The 16,501-nt window shown below is 31.9% G+C and overlaps 1 protein-coding gene across 3 annotated transcripts; it reads right to left on the bottom strand.

Annotated features, from left to right (window-relative positions):
• Positions 1 to 3,586: 3,586 nt before the first annotated feature.
• Positions 3,587 to 16,274, bottom strand: LOC148280856 (serine/threonine-protein kinase STK11-like). 3 transcript variants are annotated; one of them, XM_088227681.1, is made up of 6 exons: positions 15,484 to 16,274; positions 10,904 to 11,089; positions 8,439 to 8,585; positions 7,852 to 8,037; positions 6,393 to 6,556; positions 3,587 to 4,939 (listed from the first exon to the last, which is right to left on the bottom strand). In XM_088227681.1, the coding sequence occupies exons 3-6, from the start codon at positions 8,564 to 8,566 to the stop codon at positions 4,779 to 4,781; spliced, it is 639 nt and encodes a 212-aa protein (XP_088083807.1). In that variant the 5' UTR covers positions 8,567 to 8,585; positions 10,904 to 11,089; positions 15,484 to 16,274; the 3' UTR covers positions 3,587 to 4,778. The 3 variants fall into 3 exon arrangements, with proteins under 3 accessions (XP_088083807.1, XP_088083805.1, XP_088083806.1); XM_088227679.1 differs by having other exon boundaries at positions 8,439 to 8,575; positions 15,484 to 16,260; XM_088227680.1 differs by lacking the exon at positions 7,852 to 8,037 and having other exon boundaries at positions 8,439 to 8,575; positions 15,484 to 16,260.
• Between the last annotated feature and the right edge of the window lie 227 nt (positions 16,275 to 16,501).

Below are 16,501 nucleotides of genomic sequence, written 5' to 3'. Positions count from 1 at the left end.
CACCCACTAATCTGTATCACTGTTTCTTTTACATGTATGTTTAGTTATTATAAAACCCTTAAGAGGGCAACGTGTAGTTGCCGAAACTAGTCGGTTGTGTGAATAAAAAGTGGTTCATAAAACAAAGTTATTTTATTTATACTTCTAAAATATAACAATGAACCACAAAGTTAGTGCTACAAATATCCAAAATATAATACTGGTAATTTTTTCTTTGATAATCAAATTTGATTAATGAACATTATAATAATACTACAATATAAAAGTCGCGTTATGGGCTACTATGAAAAGCTAATCAGCGGGAAATGGGCAAATAAATAACAGTATAAGGGTGTGAATTTGAAATGTGTTATTTATTATTTTTATACATTTTAGAAATATTTTACCGTAATGTTATCATATCCAAAAAAACAATTTTTAAAAATCTAATTTTGAATAGCGCCAAACTTACTCATTTAAACAAATTCATGTTCGGAGTGTTTCCCTAGTGCGAGAGGTGATCAAAAAAGGAAAAAATATAAAGGTTGTTCAACTGTTAATAAAATTATGTTTGTTGGAATAAAAATACTTATATGAAATTAATTTAATTTGAAAAACATGTTTTTAATTCTTTCAAAATTATTCATTTTTGTCTCTTAATGAATTTTCTAAAACACAATATGTTACATAACTAATTACACAAACATCACACTATGTTAAAATATGTTTTAAGTTAAAAATAATTATATAAAACACTTTTCAACAAAAATGTATTAATAATAATTACGAATACTTTAATATATTCATAAAAACCTTTTTATATTTATGTGTATGAATTTTATGTAATAATAATGCAATGGCTCGAATTATTTCTAACAAGGGATCTGCAAATATTTTAATTTCCATTCTGAAAAAAAATAGGTAAAGTAATGGGGCATTTTTCAATATAAAAATACATACCTATATTTAATTTGATATAAGATATTCACCAAGAGATTGGGAGCAGCAATATAAAGAATTCTCTTTGAGAAACCAAAGTAATAATATTTAAGCGGGTTACCGACTATTCACGACTAGTAAAAGTTAATATACATTATTACATTACATAAAATTGCACTGGAGTTAGGTTATACAATATTATCCATATGCAATATTAACGTAAAAGTATCATAAATTATTAAGTTATTATCAATTTTTATAACAAGTCACAATATTGGTCTGAAGTTTTCCTGAAGATGGACATAGTTAAAAAAAAAACTTTTCTGCGATATGACTAAATGCGAAACTATAAGCACAATCCTTACCACTACAGTTTAATATGTGCAATAGGGCTCCACTCTTAGGCGCCGTGTTGAAATGGCACTTTTCAATTACACCCGCAATTCTACAGGGCTTGCTGAGCTTAAATAAGGAAATAAATCAGAAAAGATTTTGAAAGTCAACAATCCTATTACATATATATTTCTAAAGGGAACATTTCATAAACTGTATATATGTTTGGAGGCTCTTTTGCATATTAAACATGTAATCTTTATTTGGCAAGCAATGCTACTGTTTAAACTAAGATAATTATTATTTATCTATAGTTATTTCAACGAGGAAGTTCAGTGGTTTTTAAATATTTATTAATATACTTTGTTGTATTAATTTTTACTGCGTGTAAGAAATCATTTTTACATCCAATTTCCCTAGGGACTAAACTTCCTCGTGTTTGTGTATTTTCGGGATCAATCACTAGAATTGAGAAACTGACTCGCATCGTTATTTTATGGTACTCATATCAAATTTAAGAGAATAAACCGTCGGTATAATATAAATATAAAATCCTCTAAGTTTCCTCCAAAATTCCCAAAAAAGTAAGGTTAGCGGATGTATGACAGCAGTAATAGGAAACGATGGAAAAATGGTGACGAATGATAGTGGAATTAAAAAGAGATGGAAGGAATATTTTGAGGTGTACAAAACGCACACAGGAAATATAGCCAGCGTACCACCTTCTCAAGTAAACATAAATGCAGATGACGATGCGAAAGAGATAAGTATGGAAGAAATTAAAAATGCTGCTAAGTATATGAAGAATGGGAAACTGCAAGGTTATGATAACATTGCCACAGAGTTTATAAAAGTGGGTGGAGAAATAATTTTTGTATGGCTACATAAGCTCTTTAACCTATGTTTAGAGGAGGAATACACTCCCCCTGATTGAGAGCTGTTGTTATGGCTCTATACAAGGGAAAAGGCTCTAGGGTGGACTGCGAGAACTATGGAGCTATCAGCTTTTTGAGCGCTGTTGGAAAGATTTATGGCAGAATACTGATTGAGAGAGTAAGAAAAGTGACTAAGGATAAGAGTGTGCGATACACAAAGTGGATTTATGAATGGCAGAGGATGTGTGGATCAAATATTTGCTCTGCGCATATGTCGATCTGCAAAAGGCATTTGATAGAGTTGACAAAGAGAAATTGTGGAAGGTTTTATCAGATTATGGAGTGAATGGTAACCTTACAAGGGCTATTGCGTCACTGTATAAGGACAGCACAGCATGTGTGAAGGTGAATGGGTCATTCACATCGTGGTTTAATATTCCTAAAGGAATCAAATAGGGATGTGTAATGTCACCATGGTTGTTCAACATATACATCGATAACTGTATGAAAGAACTGAAAGATTTAAGCATGGGAGCAAAAATGAGTGGTACAACTGTTAACTGACTTCTGTATGCGGATGATGCCGTGCTTCTTGCTAGCAGCAAAGAAGTCCTGCAATTCTTGGTAACAAAAGTCTACAATGTATGCAAGAAAAGCGATTTGCTTATGAATGTTGATAAATCGAAAGTGATGGTTTTTGAAAGGGATGAAAATATAACTAAATGTAAGATCAGTGTGAACAGAGATATTCTGAATCAGGTAGAAGAATTTGTGTACCTGGGAAGTATGTTTACTAGGGATGGAAAGACCGAGAAAGATATTGAAAGGAGGGTGAGTGCCGGGAACAGGGTGAACGGTGCACTGAAATCTACTTTGGCAAACAAATGTTTGTCGCAGGAGGCTAAACTAGCAGTTCACAACGGAGTTCTAGTGCCAACTCTAAAATTAAATGTATGGGAGCGAAGTATGGAATTGGAAAAATGATGATGAAAGTAGGTAGAATGCTGTCAAAATGCGATCCCTCAGGCGAGTGTGTGGTAAAACGATGTATGATAGGTGCACAAATGTGTGCTGGATTGGTTTGGACATGTAGAGCGAATGGAGAGCGAAAGAACGGCTAAAAGAATCGACGATGCGAATGTTGATGGATGCAGAAAACGAGGAAGACCGAGAAAGACATGGCACGATCAAGTCCATCAAATACTTGAAGATGGACATGTCAAAAGTAGGAATAATCGGCGTGCGTGCATGAGAAGATGTATGGATGTAGAGGAAGCGAGGTCTGTTTGCCAAGATAGAGTGATATGGCGTTCTATTCTCTCTGCCTACCCCTACGGCGAAACAGCGTGATGGTTTGTTTGTCCAAGTTTAGTTTCTAAGTAAGCATTTATAAAAACCCAGTGACAGTTTTATTTTTTAAAGTCTTCTGGTGAAAACCATTTGATTCTATTTACCAGATATTTTATTTTGAAATCTCATCCATTGAAACAATTTAAAGAAACTGAGATGGTTTTATGAGTATGTTGAAAAGATTTTTTATTGAATAAAACATGTAAAGTGACTTTTCTCCGTACAGTTCATACATTTAGGGAGTTTTATCCTCAGAGTAATAATACGCTACCCGCTTATAGAGTTGCCCATATGAATAAAAACCATTACATGAAGTTAGCTGCAGTTTTCAACAATACAACGGGCCGCCGTAGGTACTCAGGTCGAGAATCGCAAGCGCCAACTGAAACCGTCTGCTACACGTTTGTTGTTAAACCGAAAATTTGGAATGCTTTTCTATGCACTAGAGTGAAAGGGCATCTCTATAAACCGGAGTGAATTATTATCTTATCAGTATACCGACGAAATACTCTAGGCAAGTGTTGTAGGAGTGTATATGGAAACCATGTGATAAGATTATTTTGGATTCAGTAATCTTAAAATCCACAGCACAGGTACACAGAACAATTTTTAAAATAGATCTTCTCAGATTTTCTCAACATACATATTTACAAATGACATATATATGTCATAAATATGATATAAAATCTATTAAACAAGAAAATAAGGGAAACATTTGATTGGAAAACTAATTACTTATGTACCTTTTTCTGGATTTTGCAAAATATACATAATGATGTATATGTTGTTATGGTTGCAATGAAAACGCTCGGTAAATATTATGTATGTAGTATTTAACAGTGAATAAAATAGTTTTATTTGATTTCTTATGCGCTAGATTATGTCAGTTGATAAAATCACAATGGAGTTTAATGAATCGCCAAGGGCCACTTTTGAAATAGCCTTCAATTATTTAACAGGTTGGACAATAAGGCTATTCTTCTCGAAACTTCAATATGCATATTATAAAGATATCCGGTGTATGAAATCAATACATTAGTGAAATTATATAATGATAAATGTTCCGGGATAAAAAACATTTTACATGCTACATTTATACTGGAATCGTTGAAATCAGGAATCCTAATGTAGAAGGTTTAAAATAATTTATTTTAAACTCTGTTGAAATTAATTGGAAATTTAAATTAGTATAAATAACAAGGGTGATTTTATTATAAAGTACAAAAAATATTTGAGACTAGTTAATTAAGAGATTAAGAAAATGAAGGAATCTAGAAGGCGGGGAATGGAGAGGAATAATGATCACGACAACTTGCAAGTGGGGAACTTCTTACTGGACATGCAGGATATTGGCTTCTTCCATCTTCTCTTTCCACTTTGGTGGGTCACTTGAGAACCATTCCCAGTCTTGGGATTGGAAAGAGGTCTGTCTTCCGCACGTTGCTCTGTGTATCTCCTTTCATCTGGAAAGAATTTACTTTGTTATAACTGGGTACAGATAACAACATTGGCTATTTACCTACATATATTTCTTGCTACAATTAAAACTAAAACAAAAACTCTTCATGTAAATTGTGAACTGTGTATATGAAGATTCAGTTTTAGTTTACACAAGTGAGAATAGATTTAATACTAAAAATAACTACATACTCCTTTCTCTTGTTAATTTGTATCGAAATAGAAATATGCAACACAATAAAAACACCACAGTAAAACAAAAAGCAAATCATTATCGTTGTCCTAATAATATACAATGTTATAATATTTAGTGTTTTAACCATATGTATATGAATAATAAAAACAGAAGTTAGATGTATAACACTAATTATATTAGAGGTCGGCCTATGTAAGTGTTTAATTTAGCTGTAAAGGGGAAGGAAGAAGATCAAGCTTAGTTGTAAGGTACTATTCACAAACCTAACTCGCTTTGTATACCCGGGTACAAATGCTGATCACGCTCCCTGGAAATGTTTCTGGAATGATAGGAAAACTAACCGTGGATGAATGAAGGATGTAAACCATTGTGCTTATTGCAGAAGAGATTACACATATGTATGTATGCATATAGTGTGTTTAACATAATTTAATATCCTAAATACTATAACACATTTTTATAGGCAGGGGCGTGTACTCCATATAGACATAGAGGCACTGACTACTGCCTGCAGTCTACCCGATTTGTTTATCATAAAAATACTGTGTATTCAAGTCATCAGTTATCAAATTAACATGACTATAAACTGATTCTTTTTGTATATAGGTAAGTATCGAATATCAAGGACAGACTATGTCGAGAGACGAATAATATTAAGATAGTTCTAAAACTCCCAACTACTATGTGTAGAGCTATAAAAGTTCGTACAGTCTGGCCAGAAAAATAATACATTAAGAATATACAGATTATCGTGCATTGAGAAGAGGTATTTAACTTAATTCAAGCAGTTTGTCTTGCAATATTCGTATGAAAATATAAACTGGATAAGCCAACTTTATAAAATAATAATTTTAATACCCCTTTGCAACCCGGCAATTGTTCACCGTTCAGGAATAATTTGACAATATTGTGTTGATGAAGCGCAAACTCACGTTCGCATCAAAGCGGTTGCAAAGGGATATATTATATCTGTATTAATGCTAACATCATTGTCAATTTCTATACAATATTATTATATAAAATAATGGGAAATAAGGGGAATGGGAAATAATGCATTTCATTTCACTACAACATGGATGGATACAACAATACAACATTCATAAATAAACTGTGCAAGTTAAGACACAAATTTTAAATGAAAAATTCCTACTTCTGTTTAAAATACTTACAATTATTTATATCTGAGTCTCCACATTAGGATGACAAATGACAATATACAAAAAATAATCATCTGGAGGTGTTTAAGAAATGAAAAGTCTCACCATTAATATCATGCTCGGTAAAGTATAAATCTTCATTAGCTCTATCTTCATAGTGGTAGTCCATGAGGTATGGGAGCACAGTCATCCTATGCAGTACATCTCCAGCCAGAGCAGGAATCGCAACCCAGTTCTCCCCCGCCAACGCAGGCTTCCTCTGCAACCAACTGAAACAAAATTATCAATCATTATTGCTGTTATTACCACATATATTTAATAATATCGTCGGTGGAAATTTGAAATGCTGCAAGGGGAAAATAAATTATTAATCAGAATCTTGTTTTTATTAACAGAATCTTGTTTTTATCAACATACTAATAGTGAATATATTGAGAGTAAATAATGGGTTTTTATATATTACTAACAAAAACAAGAAATATGATTTTTAAAACATTTTCCTTAACCCGTCTTGAAAAATTTTGTCCCTTACAGCATTTTAAGTTTCGACAACAATATATTTGGCTGGATTATCCGGGTTGTGGCCCGAGGTTCAAACATCGCTCTACCGCAACTAAAATTCTTATTTACTAGGAGTTATGTCAGACTACATGTCAGACAATATTAGAAGGTAGTTTTGAAAGATCACAATAGTGTTGTGGCAGTTTTTTTTCTTTCGATTTTTGATATCGATTTTAAATCATTTTCTGTCAGATGGGGTTAATAGAAACGGGTTTTCATGACTAAATAGCTTAATACATAATAGTTCGATTTCAAAATTATCATCGATCAATTTTAATTAATCGTATTGGGAACTCCTCAAAATATAACGCACAATATAATTCAATATAAAGTCGATATTGTCGATTGATTTTTTCATCGACGGCATTTGTTTCCTACACTAATCTGTCAATATTTACAGAACTTCATGAGCGTGCAAACGTCAAAAGCCTCTTCTTAAGTAGACTGTAGAATAGTTGAAAATGGTCCCAAAAGTTGAAATATTTTGGTAATATCAAATCAACGGTGCAAATATAAACTTTTTATTTTTTGATTATTCTTAATTTCAACTGCACTATTGAGGAAGTTCAGTGCTACAGGAAATTGGATTTAAAAAATGATTTCTTACGAGCAGTAAAAATTAAACCGTCAAATTGTAGTTTCTAAAAAATGTATGAAAAAAAAAAGAATTTAATAAAAGTGAACTACTTTGAACAATATCACTAGTTCTTCCGAATCAACCAATGAGATAGTGTTGTGATAGATGTCCGGTTTACGGGGGGCCAATTTACCAAACAGCAAAACTCACCGAAGAGAACTTGTAAGGTCACACGCGGAATATATTAAAAATTACAAAACTTTAAAAAATCATAGTGCTGATAACACGATACATAAAAATATACACATTTTTTAATTTTGGCATAGTTTGATAGTCTATTAACAAATAATTAAAAAACCACTGAACTAACTCATTGAAATAATAAGTAAGTTAATTTAACTGATAAATCCAAAATTTAAGACTCACGAATGCCGCCTGATTTGAGGAATGGTGAGTCGTTGTTGCGGGTCCCGGTGAAGCATTCCGGTTAGTAGACTAACGAGGGGTTCTCCGAGTTCCAAAGGAACACTAAACTCTGCCCGCCCGATGCTCTCAAATAACCGGTAGATATTGTCCCCTTCGAAGGGGTACTCGCCAGTGGTGATGTTGTATCTAAAATCATCCAAGTTTTTTGACAAATTCATTGAAATTTTAAACATATTAAAAATATTCAGAATACCCAAAGTATATTTTTTAAATGCTTATGTTAAAATTTAATTCAAGAATTTTCTAATGCCAAAAAAGTAGCATAAAATCGAGGAATGTTTAAAGGTTAGAATTCGAGGTTCAGATATAAAAGATAACTTTAACCATTATTATACGTTGTACACAAAATGGTAGTAGAAGATTAGAATGATACAAATTTATTAAAAAACCCCTTTCTATTATTTTTTAATGTATGCATTACTTTGTTTTTCAAAGGAAACTTAGGGAAAAAAATATTTTGGTGATTTTGCATTATATTTAACTAACGTCGCAATGCTTTTCTTGGAACAAATGGCGAATTTACTCACAGTGTGACCCCACTGCTCCAGATGTCCACTTTAAATCCCGCAAAGGTCTCCGCTCCGTTAGCTATCTCCGGTGGTTGGAATGCCGGAGAGCCTTGCCCCGTGTGACACACATCTCCAGGGGAAAACATGTCCAGAGCCTGAAAACATCTTCTCTTAATTAATACAATCATAGATGTACTCAAATCATAGCATAGTAAGCAGTGTCATTTATTAAATTTTTGTTGAAATTAAAGTTAAAATCGTCTAGTTATTAATTATTGTTTTATGCTATTCATTTTAGAGTTGTTATGCAAGCTCCTGATGTCACTGTGACCTGTGAAGATCTATTGTGATGGTATGCTATTCTCATACGAGTGCCTAATTTTTATGTTCGACTTGTTGATACTCCTGTATTGCTATCAACTGTCCTTTTTAGTTTTCAGGTTTTTAATGCATGTACCATGTCATTTCATTTTAATTTGGAAATATTATGTAACTTTTATTTTGGTCAATATTATTATGTTCGGTAAAGGGGAAAAACGCATCTTGTTTGTTCTGTCTTTTGAATTTTTAAGTCAATAAGTCATAACACATCAACAGGTTGTTTGACTTTTCCAAGAGCATTACAATATACTCAGTTACGCATAAAATATTATTTTTATATTTGAAACAAAAAATATTTTCATATCAAAACAAAGTATGTATACATGTACTAAGTATGTTATTTAGTTAAACAAATCAGCTATAGCAAAAGGTCGTCAACGAGGTATCTTCTGGACTTCTAGTAGAAGCAGGCAAGCTGAGAATCCAAAGCATACTAATTCAAGAACAAACTTATATATAGAATGATATAATAACTTATATTTACATTTAAGTTACTAATTAAAAACACTTGGTACACTTCCACTTATTTGTTTGACCAATTAGCGCTTTCACCCTCTAATGGGCATCTTCAGACTGAAATCAGAGAGGGTGAAAGCGCTAATTGGTCAAACAAATAAGTGGAAGTGTACCAAAGTATTTTTAATTAGTAACTTATATATAAATATAAGTTATTACATCATTACAATGGAATTCCATCAAGAATTGTCAATAAAAATTTTTAATCAAATTATATATAGAAGTCATCGCCAAATAGTTAAATCAGTCACTCAGGTTAAGTTCAATGATAAAAAAAAGTAAGTCAAGTAAAATAAATATGTATTTATTATTACACGTAACCCAACCTAACCGAAGTTCACATACCAAAATAAATTTAAAAATAAAACAATTATTATCTGTATATTAAAATAAAAGAAGCTAAGTCACGTTCGTTAAACGTTGCTTTCAACATTTTGGATAAGCGTCCGTTAGCCATTCGATTGAATGCCGGCATTACTAACAATAGTAACAATTTTCATCGACTACTAATGTGACATTTCGGTTTTTTATAAGATTAGCAAGACGTTTCAAAAATAACAGTTTAGTGCAGTGTGCAGTACTTCTGTTATTTACCTGGTTTTTAATGCCTGGTCACTTAGTTTTTGTTTATCCAAACGATTTAATTTATTTTTGTGAAACTGTTTTAGGTGTTTATGGAGGGTAACTGTTTTAAAACAGCAGTTTCATTTTTTACCACCTCTATATAAAATGGAAATCTCGGTATGTGTCAGCAATGTACTGCCCCTCAATAAAGACTAGCATTTGTCACTTTCGGGGGTGGTCTTTGCCATACCGAGGCACATATAATAACAAGTGTTGTTATTCCTAAATAAATTAAATTAAATTTAAAAAATAAAAATGACTTCTGTCAGCAAAAATAATACAGTAAAACTCCAATTATCCCGATGAATGAGTGCTAGACGTTATTCGGATATGCAGAAATCCAAATTTATAATAATTATAATCCAGATGATAATGTTTTGAAAGAAAATGCAAAATTTACTCTAAGGTCACTTTTTTATTGCTTTTGAAATAATACAGTGAATCAGAATCACATTAAAAACTTACTTAAACGTGTCCAGCAAAGTCCACATTTTAAGATTTTATTTTATGATAACAATCCGGATATTTGGCAATCCGAATGACTGCAGTTCGGATAAACGGAGTTCTAGGCAGTGTTTGAAATGAAAGCCTTTTAAACCCTTGAAGTCTGGGCGTTCATTCAAATATACACAAATTTTAAGATTGATGTAAATAATTAACATACAGAAATTAAAATGAGCAAGTTTATTTATTTAATTACTGGTATCTCTAAACACATATTTTTTTTCTGCTTAAATTGGTAGTCAGCATTACAATATTTTTTGTATCCGCGGGAATTACTTCGAGTCTGAAAGGTTAACATTAAAAATGTTAGTAGTGCATTACCACAGGAAATTAATAACTGGGTATTTTAAAATATCAATACTTAAATTCAACCTCTAAGAGTTTCATTGGGATTAGAATTTAATGCCGGTGGTTAATATTTTGTGTGATGAAGATAGTGTGATTTCATTTTTATTTACCTCTGCTACTCCGAAATCCGATATTTTTAGAGTGTGATCCAAAGTTAAAAGTAAGTTCCCCGGTTTGATATCCTTATGGACCACTCCCTGACTGTGGAGGTACTCCAGCCCATCCAAGAGCTGGTGAAAATACGAGTGAGCTTGGTGCTGCGGAAACTTCTTATGTGGAGCTGCTTCCAGCATATCCTATAAGGTAAACATCATGTTATGGTGCTAGGGTAATATTAGTATGACAAGACGGTAATCAAGATAATTCCGAGCTGTCTTATTTCTAGAACATGTTCTAGAAATAAAAAAGCTTTGAATTATCTTAATTGGTAATCATTTCTTTCAAGGATCAATTTTTTTTTTATAATTAACTTAAGTTTTCCGCTGGACACTTTCCAATTTTTGGTAAACATTATTTTGTTTTTTTTTTAATTATTAGATTACATGTTAAGGAGCTCAGATAAATGATATTTTGCATTCGTAAATTTATTTGGTTATTGGTTTTTGTGAAATAAACGCATTTGGAAAAACCTTGAGGAACAATTACTGTATGTTCCTCTGGACAATACATGTTCCTCTGTACAGTGAACAATTTATGCTTCTAAATCATAAACATAATAAAATAACAACAGTAATACACATTTAGTTTGAATAAAAGAACAGTTATTATAGTCTACTACAGATTTTTTTCAATAAATTTCTCTGGATTATATACCGTCTGCCTAGAAAAAAAGTTATTTTTAGTTGCATATCAACTCGGTCAAAGACTTATTATGAAAGATTCAATGCTATCATATCTTGGAGATTGTGGTAATTTAATTAGTAAAATAGCTAACAGAGAAGAGTGTTATATTGCTAAATATGGAGAAATTTGCTATTTATAATAAAGATAAAAGGGAAAGGGATACTAGTTCAGGCTCATATCTATTATAGTCATCAACATAAGCTCGACAGCCCTGGGTGAGCCTTGGCTGAATCCAGGAGTCTCCTCCACTCTTGCCGGTCTGCTGCTCTTTCTCTTCAGTTTTTTACTTTCAACATTGTCATATCTGCACTGATGCAGTCCATCCATCGCATTTTGAGCCTTCCTGGTCTTCGTCGTCCTTGTGGCACAGAGAGAATTAGGCCTTTTATGGGGTTTAATTCGGCTTTATTGTTTTACAATTTCTTCTTATATATCTATAGGCAGACGGATGCAAATCCAGAATTTGATGAAATGACATTACGATTTTTTTATCCTGTTTATGATCATTTCCATTGATTTTGAAGAAATGTAAGGCTTATAATGAAAGAACCAATGTATTAAGATATTGAAAATACAAATGAACGCTATTAATTATTAGAAATCACTTAGAGAAAGTAGATTCTTTCGGCTTTGGTTGAACATTTGACGTTTGGATTTGCATCCGTCTGCCTCTACAGATATTATTTTTCGATTTATGAGAAGTCGAGTACGTGGGCCAAACGGAAAGAATGTTCAAAACTAGGCTTAACAAACACTTCAAAAATTGGAGAAATAACAAGGAAAACTCTAAATTTGAAATCCACCTTATAGTCAAATCATGTTTTTGATAAAAAAAAACATACTAATGTTGAATTCCCTCACACATGCAGCTAAGGTCAAAAATTAGATAAACTTGAAATTTTAGAAATAAACTGCTTAAAGAATTGCCTCAATAAAATAATATTAAACGATCAGGTAACACACATTTATTCCCCATTAAAATACAAACGATGACACTATTCGATAAGACTTAACTGCCAGGAATTTTGCTTTGAGAGAATCACTTAAGTACCCCCGGACCCAGGGACATGGCTTTCGAAGGAACTGCCACCCAGCGGCCCCTGTTATTCAAATACATTTTTATCATAAAAATTAAAAATTATAAATTTTACATCTGTTTTTATTATATACATTCAAACAAAACTTAAATTCATACAATTGTTATTACTCTACACTTAAATTATTTTAATTTAAACTCTTTTATTCTCATAATTATGTAAAATCATGATTGCTTGCACTTGCATATAACATTTGAAAGAAATTTTTTTAGTCTCCCACCAGTCTGACGGTGTCAGCCACGACAAAACCTGGTCACTGGTTAACATATTTTTTTTATTTGATTCGATTGTAATATAAATTAAATATGTTTATATAAGAAACAAAATATTCACAAAAAAGGACCCGAGGTGAAAACTCAATGGCTGACTTATCAACGTACCTAAATTTTATCCCTGAATTTTGCCTGCACAATTCTACTATCCATAATAAAACAGTATTTTATTATTAAAAGATACCTACATTTATTTACGCGACCTACCTACATATTTATCTGAAATTAAAAAAGTAAACCAGACGTTTTGAAGATATATGCTACACATCTCTTATGTTTTCACATTTACATTTACCAACCCGAATACAATAAAATGAATTAATACATTATAAAATTTACTGTACACTTACACAAAACTTCTGGAATCCCCATAAATTTTTATTATTTTTAAAAAAATATTGCTTCGATAAAAATTAGTCAAGAATGCATATGGCCACTTCAATAAAGAGTGTGTTAAGTTTGCATAAAAATATCAACGTATTTGTATTTTGGAAAATCTATCACATAGAATTAAGAAAAGTCCAGAAGGAGCGTAGAATCATATTTGAATACATCGGACTGTGTCCAATAATTTCCCCACTATGCTTCATTTTCGCCGCGCGCATTCGATGCCACCGCGTAATGTTGCACGATGGGAAAAAATATAAAAATAACACAAATAAATGAAAGGTAAAAAAAAAACAATCTGTTAATTTCTCTAAAATTTTACTGTGCACGCGGAAATATTGATTGACACGACAGAGTAGATAAGTAAAGAATCATTTAATAAGAGTAATTGAATTAATGAACTTTAAACTTAAAATATAAAACAAATTTTATTTTACATAAAACTGTTTTTTTTTTTTATATAACATGTTAAATAATATTTGATGTTTTAAAGATAATGTCGGTCAAATGTCCACGATAGAGTTGTTTAATCCGAGATCCGATTTTCATCAGTTCTCTCATTAGATGAGCAAAGTAGGGTAAAAAAAAATTTACTACCCTGGCAACACTAACGAGATTTCTATTTCGTTTCTTCGACAATCTGACAGATGGAAAAATAATTCAATTTTTAAGTAATGCATTTGTTACATACACATTCATTTGCTAATTACACATGAAATGTGATTGCATCCTGTTTCTTTAAGATCCTAGCAGTATTTCTACACTTTAAAGGGACACAACACGGCATAGTTGAATTCAAATCAGGAGTTGCGTACTGAGCGACGTCTACAAAGAAACTAATGGGACAAAACGTAAACCCTCTCATAAATATGAGTAGTTTAGTCGCCTTCTGTTTGATGTGCGTATGCGGTTTCTGAACTATTCTTAATTCTATGATCTAACCATTCTAAAACTCTCTAACAGCATCTTTGAACCAATCGTGGTCAAGAAGCTGGTCCTTCGTTCAACCTAATTTACTGCGTGGCACTGAAATATTATATTCAATATAAGCTGTTAAAATAGCATCGTAGATTGTTCTTCAGGACATGTCCAGATAAATAAGGAGTGGTGATTTTTTATTAATTCAAAAGATTTTGATTTTGAGCTTACAATATTAGAAAGATAACTACCGCGCATTCTAGAGAAATCTAACAATCACAGAATCTTAAGTTTTCTCAACACAAAATCAAGTAATTAAAACTAAAAAATACTTACTTTTTTGGAAAATAAAAGACAATCAGTCTACCTCGCTTTAATTTTGACAGGAAAGAATTGAAATTACATGGGTTAACTCTAAAATGCGTATATGATGACAGTGCTTAATTAATTTTAAAAATGAATGGTTAAAAACACCACTGTCCAGAGGAACAAGCGTACAGAGAAACTAAACTATAAGTATTTGATTTTTCTAGTTGTATCCATTACTGCCTTTCAAAATTAATTTTCAGAATTCACAGTAGAAAAAACAGTAATTTCTCGGATTAACAATACGACTATTCCATTTTCAACAACCGCCAATTATTATTACTAATCAATAGATTGGTAGCAAGAAGAGTAACGCAGTTCGTATTTACAGTTGTTCTATTAACCAATTTGCATGTTCACAATAGTCTTAAATATATATATATAAAGCACTGTGAAATCTCTTGGGTAAAGTTAAGTACTTATGGGATAAAATTATTAACAATCCTAGATTGAAAAGCAAAAGAATAATGAACAACGTCTGTAAACTTAACTAAGTATACATTCAGTAAAAAAAGAACAGGAAGAGCATTGTGGGAAAGATTGAATCGAGAAACTCTGATCATTAATGTCAGTAAATTATCTACGAAGTTTGATCGAGCTTTTATCCAGATATTATAAGTTATTTTTTTCATTTAACAATCATTGATAGATTAATTTATGAAAAGGGCGAAAGAATGTGATTTACTAAAAGCTATGATGGATACCATGAAAGTCAGTTGTTACGAATTATGTAAAGGGATATACTACCACTGGACCACAAACAGACCCTAACAGGTGCAATTTAGTAAAACAGACTAGAAGGCTTACCTGTAAAACGCCTACACAATATTCCATTATTAGGTACATCTTTTGTTTTTCATCATTGTACAATACATCTACAAGTTCGATAACATTTTTATGTTTTAAAATCTTTAACAGTTGTATTTCCCTTTGAACATTTTGCTCCCCGTTTGGTATTCTACGTAACTTTTTTTTCTTTAATATTTTGACAGCTCTTCTACAAAGTGTTTCTGAATCTAACATCTCTTTGACTTTTCCGTAAGAACCTTCACCGAGCATATCGCCCATTACATATTTTCCTACTAATTTACATCTTTTCTTTTTATTCTGATATATAATTTCAGCACTATCAACTCTGTGGAAAAACAGGTTAGTGGGATCTAAATTGACATCCAGTTGGTCAATTTGTTCGTCATTCAACCAACTAACGCCATTAATTTCGAGGGTTTCGTCGTAATTAAGATTATCTTCACTCTCTTGAGCAATCTCCAAATTCGATTCCTCGCGTTCAAAATCATCGCACTTCGATATATTTTCGCTGCTTATTCTTTTACACATTCTTGGGTCCATTATCCCTCATCTATCTTCGAAAAAAGTAAAATCTGATACATTTATAGGTATGTAAATTATGCGTGTCATAAAACCTGCTAGACCAAGCAAATATTTTGATCCTAGTATTTAAGACACTTTAATCCGGCAAGATTAACGATACGTTTAACAATTTCTTTCAAAACTTATACGAGTCGCAGCAAAAATTCTCAAATTGCTCAAAACAACCTCAAAACTAAAATATATATTTCTATTTCTTTTAATATTCTATGGTAAAATTAAACGTCGTTATTTCTTAGTTTATGACACACCTCAGCGCCGCCAAAGAAATAGGCAGAGACCATACACATTTAGAAATGGGAAGGTATAAAGGGCAAATAAAGTCAGGGGCTTGGCCGTCTAGGGTCTAGGCAATGTCTAGGCTTTGATATATTTTCTAATTTTTTTTAATATGATTTGGTGTTTTCAATTTGTTGAGTAACTGAAATTTGAATAA

This window comes from Micrasema longulum, unplaced genomic scaffold (genome assembly GCF_059751315.1).
Source record: "Micrasema longulum isolate JH-2025_06_02 unplaced genomic scaffold, ASM5975131v1 h1tg000524l, whole genome shotgun sequence".
Lineage (NCBI taxonomy): Eukaryota > Metazoa > Arthropoda > Insecta > Trichoptera > Brachycentridae > Micrasema > Micrasema longulum.
This window is presented reverse-complemented; position numbering and strand designations above follow the sequence as displayed.

What these genes read in the sequence shown, in the direction of transcription:
- LOC148280856 (XM_088227679.1), bottom strand. Translation starts at nt 16,026, where the DNA reads ATGGACCCAAGAATGTGTAAAAGAATAAGCAGCGAAAATATATCGAAG. An exon ending in ATTGTGTAGGCGTTTTACAG is followed by an intron (nt 11,090 to 15,483) that starts GTAAGCCTTCTA and finishes TTTACCTTATAG; the next exon opens with GATATGCTGGAAGCAGCTCC. An exon ending in TACCGAGCATGATATTAATG is followed by an intron (nt 4,940 to 6,392) that starts GTGAGACTTTTC and finishes AATTCTTTCCAG; the next exon opens with ATGAAAGGAGATACACAGAG.